This window comes from Polyergus mexicanus, unplaced genomic scaffold, assembly GCF_030449975.1.
Source record: "Polyergus mexicanus isolate NDT 795.1 unplaced genomic scaffold, iyPolMexi1.0 SCAF_2, whole genome shotgun sequence".
In the NCBI taxonomy this organism is placed as follows: domain Eukaryota; kingdom Metazoa; phylum Arthropoda; class Insecta; order Hymenoptera; family Formicidae; genus Polyergus; species Polyergus mexicanus.
This window is the reverse complement of record NW_027223322.1, coordinates 4412016-4427715: the sequence shown is the minus strand read 5'-3', so window position 1 is coordinate 4427715 and position 15700 is coordinate 4412016. Positions and strand designations below refer to the sequence as shown.

Here is a 15700-nt window from a genome sequence, read left to right as displayed (position 1 = left end):
GCGTACTCTTTAATTGATTTTTCTTCTTTCTTGAATATTTATTAGTTATTACATAATAAAAATTATTTCTTTTTTATAATACAATATCTATTTCATTTTCTAGGACTTATAAAAATAAATTGCATCTTCTATTTTTTTATTAATCTTTTCTTTAATTTTGTTCGATGATGTAATCTTTTCAGAGAAATACTTTATAAACTGCGAAGAGAGATACGCTTATGTCTGTTTCTGTCGTCTTTTTCTGTTTATTTTGATACTTATTCGCGTTTAATCCTTAATCTGTTTTTCTGCAAGAAGAGAAGAGAGAGAGAGAGAGAGAGAGAGAAATTCGCGGTATTATTACTTACATACATCTGCTCATTTATTTTCTCTAATATAAGTCTCACTTTATCAAGTTTATTAATAAATCTGGATTACTTAATTTTTTAATAAATTCGAACCATTATTTCTATATAATATATTTAAGCAAAAAAAAAAAATTAGCATTATAATGGAAAGAACACGCGTGATTAGAGAAATTATATCTTTTTACAAATATGATTAAACAATCCTTTATTATTTATCTATTAATTTTTCTGTTTCTCATCCTCTGCTATTTGATCTGGAAACAGAAAATATAATATAATCCTAAGAAATTGATTAAACCGGCCATCTTAGTGTCTGTTTCTCATCCTGTTTCTTTTTATCTATCCGAAAGGATGTAGTGACGGAGAGAAGAAACGATTTGCGCAATTGCATTGTGTGTTTTTTATCTTTCATAGCGCAATTTCTGCTAACAAACACACATTTCGTTCTGGTAGCTACTATCGCGTACATGCTCGACCAAGAACGGAAGAATAATGGGCGGAGGATTTTTCAATTTGAGAGATAACAAATGCTTTTGTTTCCTCCCCCGACTGCGTCGCTAACGTGTGGTAAACGAGGTTCAAGCGAGGTTCAAGTTCGAGCGAAAAATATTCACAAACACCGCGAGCTCTTTGCAGAGGTGTCTAACATAAATCTTCGCCGGTGAATATTATTTGGATTGAACGAGTTACACCGATCTTGTCAAATAAATTACTTATTATGATTAATAATTTGTTATATATGTGTGTGATGATTATTAATAACTTTATTTACTGTGTATATATTTGCGCGAGATATTGTAAAATAGATTAGAAGAAAACCATACGTTTTTACGCATGAATTAAAATTTTTCTAGTTTTCTAAGATAAAATTATAAAATAGAAAAGAGAATAAAAAAGTGCTAATAGTATGAACCGACAAACAAGTAAAAAATTATATTCGACGGTATTATTTAGTATATAAAAAAGCCACTTGTCTCACACATATGTACGTCTTTTTAACTTTACTTGAATATGTTTTAAGAAGAATGTTAATCGCCCGCGCGCGTAAATTGTAATCGATTTTTCATACAGTATAAGAGCTCAATTCGTTCCTTTTAATTCTCTAAAACCGACTTGGTCCAAGTTGGTTCCAATTTAAGCTTGATCCTGGCTGAATTTTAGCTAAATCCTGAATATTGGCTCGGTTTATTGTTCGATGAACTCAAGCAGCTCCAAGCTAGATTTGAGCTAGCTTTATACATGGACGTTAAAATGGTTTCCAACCATGGTTATTTAAATATTCAAGTTGCAGGAATATGCAATTTGGAGTCGAATGTATTTACTGCTCTATTCTAATTTAGATCCTAATACTAATTCGATTTGAATCGATGCCTCGATTTTTTCTCTTTCGGTAATTCTGTCCTGGCCAGTGATAAGAAGTATAACGCATTCGCTTTAATATTTGACGCGTTCTTTTGACGTTGATGAATGCTTGTTTATATACGCATAATTCATTGTCAGCCACGTGCGGATTCGCGTGACGTCGAATGAGCGCGTGTAAATTATATGGTTTCGATTATCCGCGCTATAAATATCGCGTGCATTTCTCCGCGTCCTTGAACAAAATTATTATTAGATTCTTGCACATAAAATGTCACATGTCACATGTCCTGAGCTTTTCCTCTCTATTTCTTTCTTTGAGATTTTATATTGTATGATTCTTACCGTCAAAGTTTTACGTTTTTATATATGCCAAGAAATTATTAAAATAGATTTTCATCAAATTAATACAGATGGTAATTGTGTTATTTTAATCCATCTCGATAGCTTTTTTGGCATATTACTAATTCGACTTTCGATATCGAACACTCGTTAATAATTTTTAGCTAAAACAACCGTAATAGCTATGATAAGTAATGAGCGAGATAGCAACGAAATTGACGGTTTAAAATAATAACTGTTCATAATTTGAATTTATGCGAGCTCTTGCTTCGATTCTTTTTGTTACAGACAATTCTGGGTCACGTGAGGACTCATCGGTCAGCGTGCTGAGGCGCGGCCTGCCTAATACTTGCAGGTGCAGCGCGACGGTGACAGACGCGATCGTGTATACCTCGCCTATATTAGCATTATCACTTATTCCGTGGGTGTACTAATAATCCCGCGTTCAAAGTGGCTAAGAGCGTAAGTCCCCGTCGAGTGCACCAAGAGTGCTCCAGCGGGGTGGACGGGGTACAGGCGGTGGCGCAGGTGCAGCAGAAGCATCAGCAACAGCAGCAGCAGCAGCAGGAGAGACGAACACCGAGGCGCATGCCTTACCTGGGGCCTGACATGACAACCCGGCTATCCGCCATGTTTTACACGGTCGAGGTCGGGGACACCAAATTCACCATCCTGAAGCGCTATCAGAATCTCAAGCCTATCGGATCGGGCGCGCAGGGAATAGTTTGGTAGGTGTTTAATTAGCCGTTTAATTTGATGACGTCAGTCTTTTGTGCAATCTTGATCTGTTATATATATGGTATAAAGATTTAAGGAGAGACACGAGCAGATTCGAGGCATCAAGCGGTAAATTAACTTTCTTCCCCTCAGGATTCTAGCGGTACGATTGTTGTTCGCACGGAATAAAGATCTTTATAATGATAAAGTTAATAATTAAAATGAAAATTAATAATCAAATGTTTAAGTATATAATAAAATATTTAATAGAAAAGATTAAACATCTAATAACGTAATAATAAAGAATTGAAAGTTAAAGGAAATTTAAAGCGTTTACAGACACAATCTTACAATATTGTTTATATAATGTCTTGATATTGAATTATATTTATTTTATCGGTATATGCAATGCAAATGCCATTGGAGTTTATTTCAATACATTTTGTCTTATCTGTAAAATAACGTCAAGCCTCCACCCATCTCCATTCAAGTTGCTTGCATTATTGCCTATACAACTGACAATAATAACGACATCCATCAGACGCGAGTTTCGAGATGAATTCGAAGTCGGTTGAACTTTGTATCGCTACAATATATGTCTCGAGAGGTATGAGGATTAACTGCGATTTCTCATCCGCGCTCTTCTTTCGTGGAAGAGCAACGGGAGATACCGTTCGCTATGAGGATGAATTCGGGAGAGTCAAGGTAAATCGGACAATTCGATTTAGAATGAGGGGGAATGTCGGGATTTCGCAAGAGTATGCGCAGGGACGACGACGACAAGAGGCAGAACGCCCCTTTCTTGTAAGCTTGCGACGTGATGCTGGACAAATCGTCTTCGACGACAATTTCACGACATTCTCTGCCGTCGTCTTCGTCTTTGTCATGTGTGCCTGCCGTCGAAACTCGATCTTCAGATCTCGATTTCGAAGCGAATTATTAATTCAATGCTGCTAGTTTCTCGTGAATAGACGAATATACAATATAATTACGGTGTTTTTTTTTTTTTTGGCCGTTTTATTACGATTTTTTAATTATATTCTTGAAACATTAAGTAATTTATTTTTCGTGATATTGCTATTAATCGAATGCAATGTATTGTCATTCCTTTTCAATTTTTCAAACGTAAAACTTGACATTAAAGTAGATTATAAAATTGGGAAATTCTGTGCTCAATTTTTTTATTAACAATAATTGTCGTAAATTTTTTTTTTAGATAAAGTAAAATTTTTTTTTTCGACGAAATAAATTAAATTTAAAAGGTTTAAAGAATATAATACAACAATAGAGCTCTTATTTTTTTTTTTTCCAAGAACTTAAGAAAATTGTTTTAAACTTTGATTTCTCGACTTTGGTAATTTTCCTCAAAATATCTTTGATAACTTTGCGAAAATACAATAAACTATTGTTATACATTAGTCCTCTTAATTTGCTGTTCGAATAGATCCGACTATTTCACGAATAAGGACCAATTTCTGTCTTAGTTTTCATCCTTGGCTTTAACTGTTAACTATTAGTGATGTAGCGTGGTAGTCTGTTAGATCAAACTCGGAAATTGTTGAAATTCATGACGAACAGTATCGATCGTAAATGAGAAAGTCCACATGATCGTTCCCTGGACCGTTCCCCTTGGCGCCTCGTACGTGTCTCCCCTTTCGACATTCTCGGTAGAAATTGAAATACTGCATTATCCGAGAAAGCAAGCAGTGGTATCAACGCAGAGTACTATGCAGGTAAGTCGAACGAACGAACGAACGAATAGTCGAAGGGAATGCGGATATCGGTTTTCGATAAAATTCTCTACCGTGGCGTGGTCCATTACGGGCAACATGCGAGGCGTCTCGCCTCGCATTGTCTCATCCCTCGAAAAGCCAGCTGCTTTCGAGAAAGGTTGGTCGATCCTGTGTGCACGGAAGATAGGTCAGGATTCGCGCTAGGAAATCGACCAACGACGATCGGATATTATACACAGCGGAATTTGTGCGTTAATCCTGGCGTTATCAGGGATACTCCGCAAGGGAGAAATTTTCTTCTTGATATTAAAAATTTCATTATCTTGTCATGAAATATAAAAAGAGAAATATCTTTGTTCACAAAATGTCAGTTGTTAAGAAGACTTTTATACTAAGCATCTTGTATCATAATTATTGAAATTTGCAATTATATAGAAGATGTCCTTTTCGATATTCTTACTCTTCTAAAGCTAAGATAATGCTGTATAAAGTACCGTTGAAAAGTATTTTGAATTGACAATATTTTCCGAACATTAAGTTTGTTTCACGCACGAAAGATTTTACTGCTGGAAAAGATATGTTTTAAAGCTATTTCGCGTATAGAGAAACCGAAAAAAATTTAGTTTATAAATTCATATATTTTCTTGTAATTTATTAAGAAATATGTTATTAAATATTTATAGATATATATCTCCAAGTTTTTAAAAACTTTTTAATAATTTTAATAATATATTTTTGTACTTGAAGAGAATTTAACTTTTTCAAAAATTGTCGAGAAAGTTAATTAAAATTTTACCTGAACTTTGTGAGATTACTTTTTTAATTTCTTCGAGAAAATGGATCAAAATTCTGTTATACCAGATACTATTCCTTCATTTTATCTAAATTTCTTCAATATTAAGCTTTTAAAAATAAATTGTATCAATTTTAAATGTATTTACAAACACAATTTGTGATATTAAATTTATTTTAAAAGGCACAGCGATATATACATCACTTTATAAAGTCACAGAATTTTTCGCCGAGAGAGAGAATTTCTTAAAATCTCCTTGAATGTACCCAGTGGATCTTAGGTAGACACATAGAACCGTTTGAGAAAACTTTTAGCTTGTTTGACCGTGTTTAACCGATCGTCGAATACGATTTCTCTCATGAGGAAATGATCTCGGTAGCAAAAGGATGACATTACGAAAGATAGGGCGAAGGGAAATGTTTTGCCATTCGTAGCGAATCCATGCTTACGAGTCGACGTAAGATCCGCATGCTTTGCTTTCTCCGGTATTTTTTTGTGCCGCTCATTATTTTTCCGGTTTAATTGATGATTGCTCCGATTGATGATTGAACCCGTTTTCGCATTCAATCGCGTTCGCTTAACGAGCTGCGACTGCAAGATATTTTTGACTTATAAAATTGATTTTTGCGACAATCCAACACATAAAACAGTAAATAATGTACATAATAGTTTTAAAGGAATTAATGAATTATTTTAATATTTGGTATACTAAGTTTTTTAAAAATATATTAAAGCTAATAATTTTATAAAAAATTATCACACGCAACTTCTTATGAGAAAGATATGAAGTACTCGTGGCTCGATAAACGTCTATTTTGATTTCCTTAATGCATCTAATATACAATACAAGTTTTCATTTTTTCTAACAAAATACAATATTTTTTTGAATATAGTATATATTGTATAATAGCTATAAATCTTTATTGCACAAAATATTTCAGCTATATTATTGCAACTACATACTTGCTTATCGATTATGATTTTACTTTTTTGATTGCCGATTTATTTGTCCTTGCATGGTTCTTGGATCCATCCACCAATTCTCTCGCACTATGGATTGGCTCACAATTGACATTGACACTATGCAAGGAAATTTCACAAAAGTATATCGCGCGCGCGTTCAGAAAAAGCGCGTTAAACTGTGTACGGATGGTTCCGACAATCAAGCATGATTTCATGCGACGCGGCTCTCAAAGGGAAAGCTTTCGCGTGGTAGAAAGAGAGTATCTTTGAAGGATTGCCAGGTGGAATAACGAGCCTAAAACTCGAGTTCGTTCCAAGAGTTACACATCACGCTCGTTTGTCCTTTGAGACCACTGTCGGTGACGTTGTTGCGATGGTCGACGGAGAAAAATTACGTTTCGCGAGACGCGACCCGTTTTGCAACGCGAGACGCAAAATGTAATTTAGTACTCTTGACAAGCTTGCATTTTCGCAATAAATAATCAAATTCGTGATGTAGCGCCGCAGATGTATTTTAACTCGTTGATTTATGCACAGGTATGGTGAGACAAATAAATTTATAAAAGAAATAAAAGAATATTTTTAATACCAAAAAATTAGATCAAAAATAAATCGTTGAGAACAAAAAGGAAATAGATGCATGCGAATTTTAGCAGAACAAATTGTTCAATTTAATAACAGCGTCAATAATCGATAGATCCATATTTCTTTCTCTCCTTGATCAATTGCACGATATTAACGAAAAGATTAATGGATTTCATTACGCGCTGATAAGCACATTTAATACCATATAATCGCTGAAAATCTTCTAGTCGCGAATTTCGGCGAGAGAAATCTGACAATGATAAATTTTCTCCGTCGCCACTCGACTTGATTGTTTTCGTTCCTTGTAGTTCTTGTGTCGTTGGTTTGGTAGCTAGAGCGACGATATACACTACCTAGTTAAGATACGAGAACCGCCACGAGAAGCAGAGGGTATCTGAGCTTTGAGAAAGAGAGAGAAAGAGAGCCGAGCTGAAAGAGTCGCCTTTAAAGAGGTAATGCGATGGCGACGAACGCGATGGAATCGAGCAACATTCGAAGCGGCTATTGTCGTCATGTTTTTGGTGACACGGAGCTTTGCATACCCGAGAGGTACGTTGACGTTGTACCGCGTGGCGTCGGCGCTCAGGGTATCGTCTGGTGAGTAAAACCTATGGTTCACACGATGCGTCTTATGCTGCCTGTGTGCCCATTTTTCTGAACCAGTTTTATCGCATATCAAACAGCACGTCCATGTATGTGTGTTAAATTTGTTGTAGTTAATGTTGAGAATTTGACGTGTAGTTTCTTTCAATATTTGCAATAGAATCACCGTATATTTTATTAACTATTTTTTCTGGATTAAAAGATTTATCACATATTTTGCAAATATTTTTTTTTTTTTTTTTTTTACAAAATGTGTGTTGGTAATATTACACATTAATGTTATACACCTTGTTTGATTAAATAAAAAGAATATTGTGATAAATAGAACGAAGTTATACGTAGACACACGGTATATAATTTTTATTAGAATCAGAAATAAAATATATTTAAATGCTAACAAGTTTTCGCTTAAATACTATTTAGCGTTAAATTATTTATTTTAATTCAATAATTACTCTAGGGAGCATTAAATTGATTAAATGCATAATTGATTTTTTGCATTTCTGTTGTAGCGCGGCGTACGACACAGTCACTGCGCAAAATGTGGCTATTAAAAAGCTGTCCAGACCTTTTCAAAACGTGACACACGCGAAGAGGGCCTACAGAGAGTTCAAACTCATGAAGCTGGTCAATCACAAAAATGTAAGTTTCATCATTTCAATCTCGTTTCGTTGCCACAATCCTCGATGCGTGATATATATTGACTTTGGACACGCACACGTCATATTTGTCTTGTATATGCGCAATGATAAAAATCGCAATAAAATCTATACGTTTATAATATTATATTATTCAAGTGTTAAAGCTTTGCTGCTAAATTTAATACGTTTTGCGCGGAAAGGATATATATATGATTATCTTTTTAATTATATTATTACTCATGATTATTGTCTATTATTTCTTTTTGTATTATATATATATATATATATATATATATATATATATATATATACACAAGAGTAAGTTTAAAAAAATTTATATATATACTTATTATACAAGTAGCGCTTAGCTATTAATTTTTCCCCTATTGTACTCGCGATCATAATTTTCATCCACTTTATTTCTGGCAATGGCATGTGTGCTAATTAAATTACAACTCGAGATTTGCGGAAATTGGAAATTTAAAGTAAATTCAAACGTTAATCCAATTTTCGAATCGAGTCAACTGCTTTTCAGTTTCGATCATTTAATTTGATATCAGGAGCATAATTGAAGAGGGTTGAATGTAATAATAATTGAAATTTGAATACGTAACTGAAAAGGAAAGAGCGAGAGAATAAATTTTACTTGCGGTCATTAATAATATTCAGACTGCTGTATAGTTCGATGATTTCGAAAGCGAAATTGACTTGCAACGCTGTTATTGCATCCGACTTCTCAATTTACGACTTTTTACCTCGTAGATAATCGGTCTCCTGAACGCGTTCACGCCGCAACGATCGTTGGATGAGTTTCAAGACGTATACCTGGTGATGGAGCTCATGGACGCGAATCTGTGCCAGGTGATCCAGATGGATCTGGATCACGAGCGTATGTCGTATCTTCTTTATCAGATGTTGTGCGGCATCAAGCATTTACACTCCGCCGGCATCATTCATAGGGTATGTTCGCGCGTCGCACCTCGAGATAAAAATTGCATAACCACCGGAGCCATTTAATTTACTGTAACGAGATTCATTAACGACGGCCATTTCTGCATATTATATCTTTATTATTGTTGTTGTTTCGCGGCGAAAGAAATAATTGCCTTTGTTTTAATTAATTTTCTGTTCCCGTTCCGCACGTATAATAGAATAACTAAACCGTTGTCGCGTACCTCATTAAAAATGCAGTGATTACGAAATTAGCGCGTAATTGCGCGCTAAAAATTAAAATTTAGACGTTAATGCGATTAACTCGCTAATATTTTGTGATGGTTATTCTTCTGATTTATATCAATTTCACAAAAAGAGATTGTATATTTTTTGAATTATTTTTTTTTTTTCTTTTTTTCTTTAGTGTTTTTCTCAAGCGATCGGACAAATCTCTAAAATTTGATTTTGCTTCTCGTATAGGATCTAAAGCCAAGCAACATCGTCGTGAAGTCCGACTGTACGTTAAAGATTCTCGACTTCGGCTTGGCGAGAACCGCCGGCACCACATTCATGATGACACCTTATGTCGTAACGCGGTATTATCGAGCGCCAGAGGTGAGCCAAATTTCTCTCGCGAGATATAATTTTTTACGTCGCCAGTTTCCGGTTCGACTTCTTCGTTTACTCGGAATATCTATCTTTTTTCCCAGGTGATTCTAGGCATGGGTTACAAGGAAAACGTGGATATCTGGTCGGTGGGATGTATTATGGGCGAGATGATACGCGGTGGTGTTCTCTTCCCGGGGACGGATCACATCGATCAGTGGAACAAAATAATCGGTAAGATTGATTCTTTTTGATTGATAGTAATTATATTATTAATATATAATTTTACATATATATACATAGCATAATTGTATTATTAATCTAACTATATTATTCATATTATTAGTTGATAAATTGAGAAAACTCGATTTTGTAAAATAAAATTTTGTGACATGAAATCAATTTTGAACTTTGAAGATGTGAAATAAAATTTATAATGAAAAAAATTCTATGTTTTAAATATTATTTTACTGTGCGTAAATATAAATATACATATTATTTTAAATATAAATATAAATATAAATGTTATTTTATTATTGCGCATTTTCGGGATTAAATAAAATATAAAAAATAGCGATTAATTTTACCAGAATTTCAAAAAATTGTAATCTGAATTTGTCCAATATATTTCATTAATTATAAAAATAATTATATAATTATTTTATTTTATAACTTGTTTGTTATAAGTGAACGATTTTAATTACCTTACATCATTTCTTCTAATATTTTTTGCTATAAAGATAATCGCGTGACATTCCGCATTTTACGGCCTATATTCTTTATGCTAAAAGAAGAATAATTATGATTACATACATGTGTTGTCTATTCTATCTTATTGCAAGAATCGGGACAGATTATATCTTACGAATAACACTAGAATCATGATATCCTGTCAGCTTATGACATTATCAATAGACTACTTTCTCTTTCTCGAATTTCATTTTTCCATAACTTTTTATTTGCAGAGCAACTTGGTACTCCGGCGCAGGAATTTATGCAACGGCTGCAACCGACTGTCAGGAATTACGTGGAGAACAGGCCGCGATATCCAGGCTATCCTTTTGAGAGGCTATTTCCGGATGTCCTTTTTCCCTCGGACTCCTCGGAGCACAATAGATTAAAAGGTGAGTGGGTCAGCAAGTCGATGTCCGCGTAGCGGAATCGATCGTGGAACGCGCGCGTTCCGACGTTCGGACGAGAGGATCTCGCATTCTCGTCACCACTACCTTGTCTTCCCTTGTTTTTCTTTTTACAATATTTATTTCCTCTTCCAGCGAGCCAAGCCAGAGATCTATTGTCACGCATGCTCGTGATCGATCCGGAGCGACGCATTTCCGTGGACGAGGCGTTGCTGCACAATTACATAAATGTCTGGTACGACGAGGGGGAAGTCAATGCCGTAAGTAGGTTTTATCGATTGATCGCGTGAATAAGCCGGCTAATCGGATAGTCTTCTATGGGAAATCATTTGATTTACCGTGCTTACTAATTTAATTCGAGGAAGCGCATTAAATTCTTCTTCTCTCCTATATTTCGAAGCGAGCGCGAATGTATCTCCAAAAAATATATTTTCTAAAATAGCGAGTAATCATATTTTTACGAAATAAAAAATCTTGATAATATGGATTATAAAATAGAGATTCTTCACGTTAGAGATGTTCCTTTTTAGAGAAATATTTGCCACATTTTTATTTCTCAAAGAAATTCTTGTTAAAGAGTCGATTATTAACTTTACATTATTTACGAAAAAAATTCTGATTTGTTTTACAGCCCGCACCAGGTCCGTACGATCATAGCGTGGACGAGAGGGAACATACAGTAGATCAGTGGAAAGAGCTGATTTACCAGGAAGTGATGGAATACGAGACAAGTCACAATCCTGCGGCAGTCGCCCAATCGTCAGAGAGCGCTGGAAGTCGGTAGATACCGCGAGGCAGCAGCTCATGCGCGGATCCTTTTTCGCGGAATCCTTCAAGAAAGCATCCGAATAGTCTGACTTACCGCGTGGATGACGTAGCTGGAGCGACATAGCGAGAAAAAAGGAAACCGGAGAAAAATAGAAACAAGAATAGAAAGAAGATGAACTGATGTTCACGAACCGATCTCCCTCTAAACTTTCCTTCGGAAAGACAAGAAATGGTAAAAGACATGATAAAGGGAAAAGCTTACTCTGTCGAGCATCACAGAAAAGCAAATCAGAGTCTTCGGGTAGTACGCGTGATCAATGAAGCTAGTTTTGAAGATGATCCATTAACGATTTCCCCGCTCGATCTTTTCTTCTCTGGAACGATCTGACTATGTACCCCTTATCCAGAAAGCGAGATTCGCGACCACTATCTTCAAGAGACACACGCCGAATATCTGAAACATCCTTGTCACTTTTGTTGCACCTCACAAGAGCTATGGAAGTCGGGAAGGATTGTGGGACACGCGTCAAGATTGGAAGACGAAGTTCGCAGAGAAAAGGACAAGAGAAGAAGCGATCGAACTACCTGGGCGAAGAAGTTACCGTGTCGAGCATTGTCGTCTTCTCAACTACTGCCAGCCTGGGTTGTTGGATGAGCCTCTTTTCTTTTTATCTCAGTTCATTTATCTCTTCAACCGACGCAAACTCTCCGAGCACCTCCTCAAGGAATCCTTAAATCCTTGTTCCACGGTACGATATTTCTATCTCCGTTGGACACCGCGTCCACTTGACTTTCCTTTTAGTACGAGAGTTTCCTTTGCTCTACAAGCATACGTCGATGTTTCGAACTTCTATGGTCATTCTAATCTTGGACATTTGTCGTGTATTTCATAGCAATAAAGTCGACGCGGAAAAGAAAAATGATATATAAATATCGTTTCTGTGTTACAGTTTGTAAGGTTTTACAATTGTTGGAGGCTGAATCATTCTTTTAACTTTTGAAAGAAAAACTGGGCGAATCAAGTGATCGATTGATTGCCCGCTGCGACTCCCGAAAGAATCGATCGAGCGCGTTTATCGTTTGCGCGTGAACAATTATATACTTATATATTTTTCGTACCATTGTTAAGCACGTACGGGAACACATGATTCTGAACTATGTATCATTGTAACTTTAACTATCTTATGCTCTTTCGATGTACGGGGTGCAAAGATACCATATAAGGAGATAAGGGAAAATTTATACAGAGCTTATAGTCGCTCGATAATCTTGTCGCGGAGGTAGCGGGTGATCATCAAGACGAGACTAATCCCTGGGATTTTGCTTCGTTAAGTTGTGAGAAGTTGCGATAAAAATATAATTTTAGAAGGAGGTATATTTGTTAATTTAATTTGTACGGAATTATTCCGTACAATATACGTGCTGCGCAATGCAATGAGGCGTATAAAATGCAATGGAAATAGGATAAACGATGTATCAAAAACGAGTCTCGAAGCGATCGTTAAAGAAGAAGACGCGATCGACGAGAGAGAAAGGAGTAGGATTTTGTACATAAAAGGAATATTTTAATCTTAAATGGAAAATTCTTAAATCTAGAATAAAATGCTCTTGGTGCTATCCCGTTAATTTTCTCACAAAGATGAAGATGAAAATTTGTAGCGATCTAACATCGAGTTATTCTAAATGCAAGAATATATAAGCTTAGATTTGTATATGTTACTCTTGTCTCGAGATAGTAAGACGATCTTATTTAATTCGAGAGAGAAGAAAAGGAATTATTGATTTAATTTTAAAATTGTTTTATTTTTATACCGCATAAGGTTGTGATACGATTAAATATGTCAAGAATATTTTTTTGTCTCGTTATCAGAAATCCTTTCTGAGAGTACGGATTCATCTGTCCGGGTAATACTTATTAGTCTCTCGTTAACGACGAGAGAATTGAAAAGACGGAGAATATAATCTGTATATCTTCTTCTTATCGTATCACAAGAGACAACTATCAAGTAAATTTCTTGTTGAATATGCATAAACTTTGATCGATGTAACTGCAATTGGAAAATTTGGTAATACTAACACACAAATGTGATTCAATGAACAAAATTAAAATAAAAAAAACAATCAAAAATTTAATTTTATACAATTAATCATTTTATTCACTGAACCAAATTTGTGTGTTAATATTACCAAATTTTTCAACTAAATTTTTTTCTTGTATTAATTGAAAGATTTGTTCGCCCATAACCAAACAAGAGATTTAGTTGATTCAAACAAATTTTACTTCATTCAATAAAATGGGTCCTCTCAGTGTATGTGACCGGCACTTCCTCATACAGCCGAGTCCTAACATCGGTCGCGCACACAATCGGGCACGTAGGATAATCGCGTAGAATTTACCGTGGCACTACTCGGCTACACCAGAGATCACGGTCTCTCCCCGCCAATGACACGGACGGGACAGAAATTACGCCGTTTGGCGTGCTCGCTCCCTCAAGGCTTTTAATTTCAATGGTATGCCGCGTCCGCTCCCCCGCGATTTCGAGATCGGAACAGGGTGGTGGGGGAGGGGAGGGGTGGGAAGGGGCAGGAGATGGAAGAAAAGCCCACCCACCCCATCGCGGATCCTGACCGATTATTTCCCGGCGTTATTAGGGCCACCCCATGTGCAGGATCCGGCGAGCGGAAAAAAAGGGAACGTTATGGTTAGGGAAATTATGGTATGGCTTGCCGGAGCGTGTCTGCGTCGCGTAAGTGAGTGATATGAATAACTACACTCTCAGAAAGGATTTCTGATAACGAGACAAAAAATATTCTTCATATATTTAATCGTATCACAACCTTATGCGGTATAAAAATTAAACAATTTTAAAATTAAATCAATAATTCCTTTTCTTCTCTCTCGAATTAAATAATATCGTCTTACTATCTCGAGACAAGAGTAACATATACAAATCTAAGCTTATATATTCTTGCATTTAGAATGACTCGATGTTAGGTCGCTACAAATTTCCATCTTCATCTTTGTGAGAAAATTAACGGGATAGCACCAAGAGCATTTTATTCTAGATTTAAGAATTTTCCATTTAAGATTAAAATATTCCTTTTTCAATAATAAATATGATTGTCGCTATATCGATCCTATTTTATGATAGATTGAAGAGTAATAGCATTAGATCGGGAAATCTTTTCTGCGGGTGTATAAGCTTACGCTCGGGAAATGCGCAAAGTTTCGGTGCATCGATGAAACGCACGAATTTGCACAGCACTGATATTATATACGCGTTTATACTCGAATAATTTTTATTTATTATAGAACGAAGGACATTTTAAAGGAATATTCTATTCTATATGAAATTTTAATATAATATTGAGCTAGCAAATTATTATCGCGCATCAAGTGATGATAAATTATTGAATCTTTATTGCGTTTTTTAATTAAATAAAATTTCTGTATTTTCACGCGATATCCGTTTATATTCATTTTTACGTGTGTCAGTAATTGTGGGCGTAAACGTTATTTTAATAAGCTTACAGAATGCATATTAATAATAAAACATTAATCTTTTTTCATTTTTTCACAATCATGTCATTGAGAAAATCCGGAAAGAGAGAAAGAGAGAGAGAGAGAGAGAGAGAGAGAGTGTCTCGTTTCACGGATTTACATAGTAGATACGTGTCATACGTCCTTGTATCTCTTTTTTTTACAGATGTGAAAGTATAGAGTGATACAATTGATAATCTGTGACTTTTATGCTTTTATTGCAATTAAATGAGCATTCACAAAGCCCCTTGAAATCTAAACTGTGGAAGCGAATAAAAGAGTTATTATGAACACGGCTTAATTATTTGCGTGACATTTAATTACGCCGCGAGTAGCCCGAGGATCATTTCTTTGACAATTATTAATAAAGTTTTATCTGGCACGGAAATAATTCTTCTTTTTTTATATCCTTCAGTGTACCCCAGATCAGATTTATTTGCTGGATCTCAAATGTAGATATTTCCGTTTCGTAGCTTTTCCTAAATATAGCAATATACAATATATATTTAATAGATATGCAAAAACAAGTATGTAACTCTGTTAATCGTCAATTATTATTTTTTACATAGAAAATTGTTCAATTACGGGGTAAATCTTTCTCGATATGTGAAATGATTATTTATAATCTCT

The 15700-nt window shown here is 35.3% G+C and overlaps 1 protein-coding gene across 4 annotated transcripts; it reads left to right on the top strand.

Annotated features, from left to right (window-relative positions):
- The first annotated feature begins 2456 nt into the window (after nt 1-2456).
- Bsk (mitogen-activated protein kinase dJNK) lies at nt 2457-13074 on the top strand. Of its 4 annotated transcripts, none has more exons than XM_070315537.1 (9): nt 2686-2776; nt 7171-7436; nt 7955-8084; nt 8846-9043; nt 9497-9631; nt 9727-9856; nt 10588-10746; nt 10897-11021; nt 11393-13074. In XM_070315537.1, the coding sequence occupies exons 2-9, from the start codon at nt 7300-7302 to the stop codon at nt 11543-11545; spliced, it is 1167 nt and encodes a 388-aa protein (XP_070171638.1). In that variant the 5' UTR covers nt 2686-2776; nt 7171-7299; the 3' UTR covers nt 11546-13074. The 4 variants fall into 4 exon arrangements, with proteins under 4 accessions (XP_070171642.1, XP_070171638.1, XP_070171641.1 ...); XM_070315540.1 differs by having other exon boundaries at nt 2690-2776; nt 7175-7436; XM_070315539.1 differs by having other exon boundaries at nt 2691-2776; nt 7148-7436.
- The last annotated feature ends 2626 nt before the right edge of the window (nt 13075-15700 follow it).

Bases quoted from the DNA above. Each gene is read 5' to 3' on its own strand.
- Bsk (XM_070315541.1), top strand. From the start codon at position 2,637: ATGCCTTACCTGGGGCCTGACATGACAACCCGGCTATCCGCCATGTTT. The intron at 9,044-9,496 runs GTATGTTCGCGC...CTTCTCGTATAG, and splicing joins CCGCCGGCATCATTCATAGG to GATCTAAAGCCAAGCAACAT. The intron at 9,632-9,726 runs GTGAGCCAAATT...CTTTTTTCCCAG, and splicing joins GGTATTATCGAGCGCCAGAG to GTGATTCTAGGCATGGGTTA.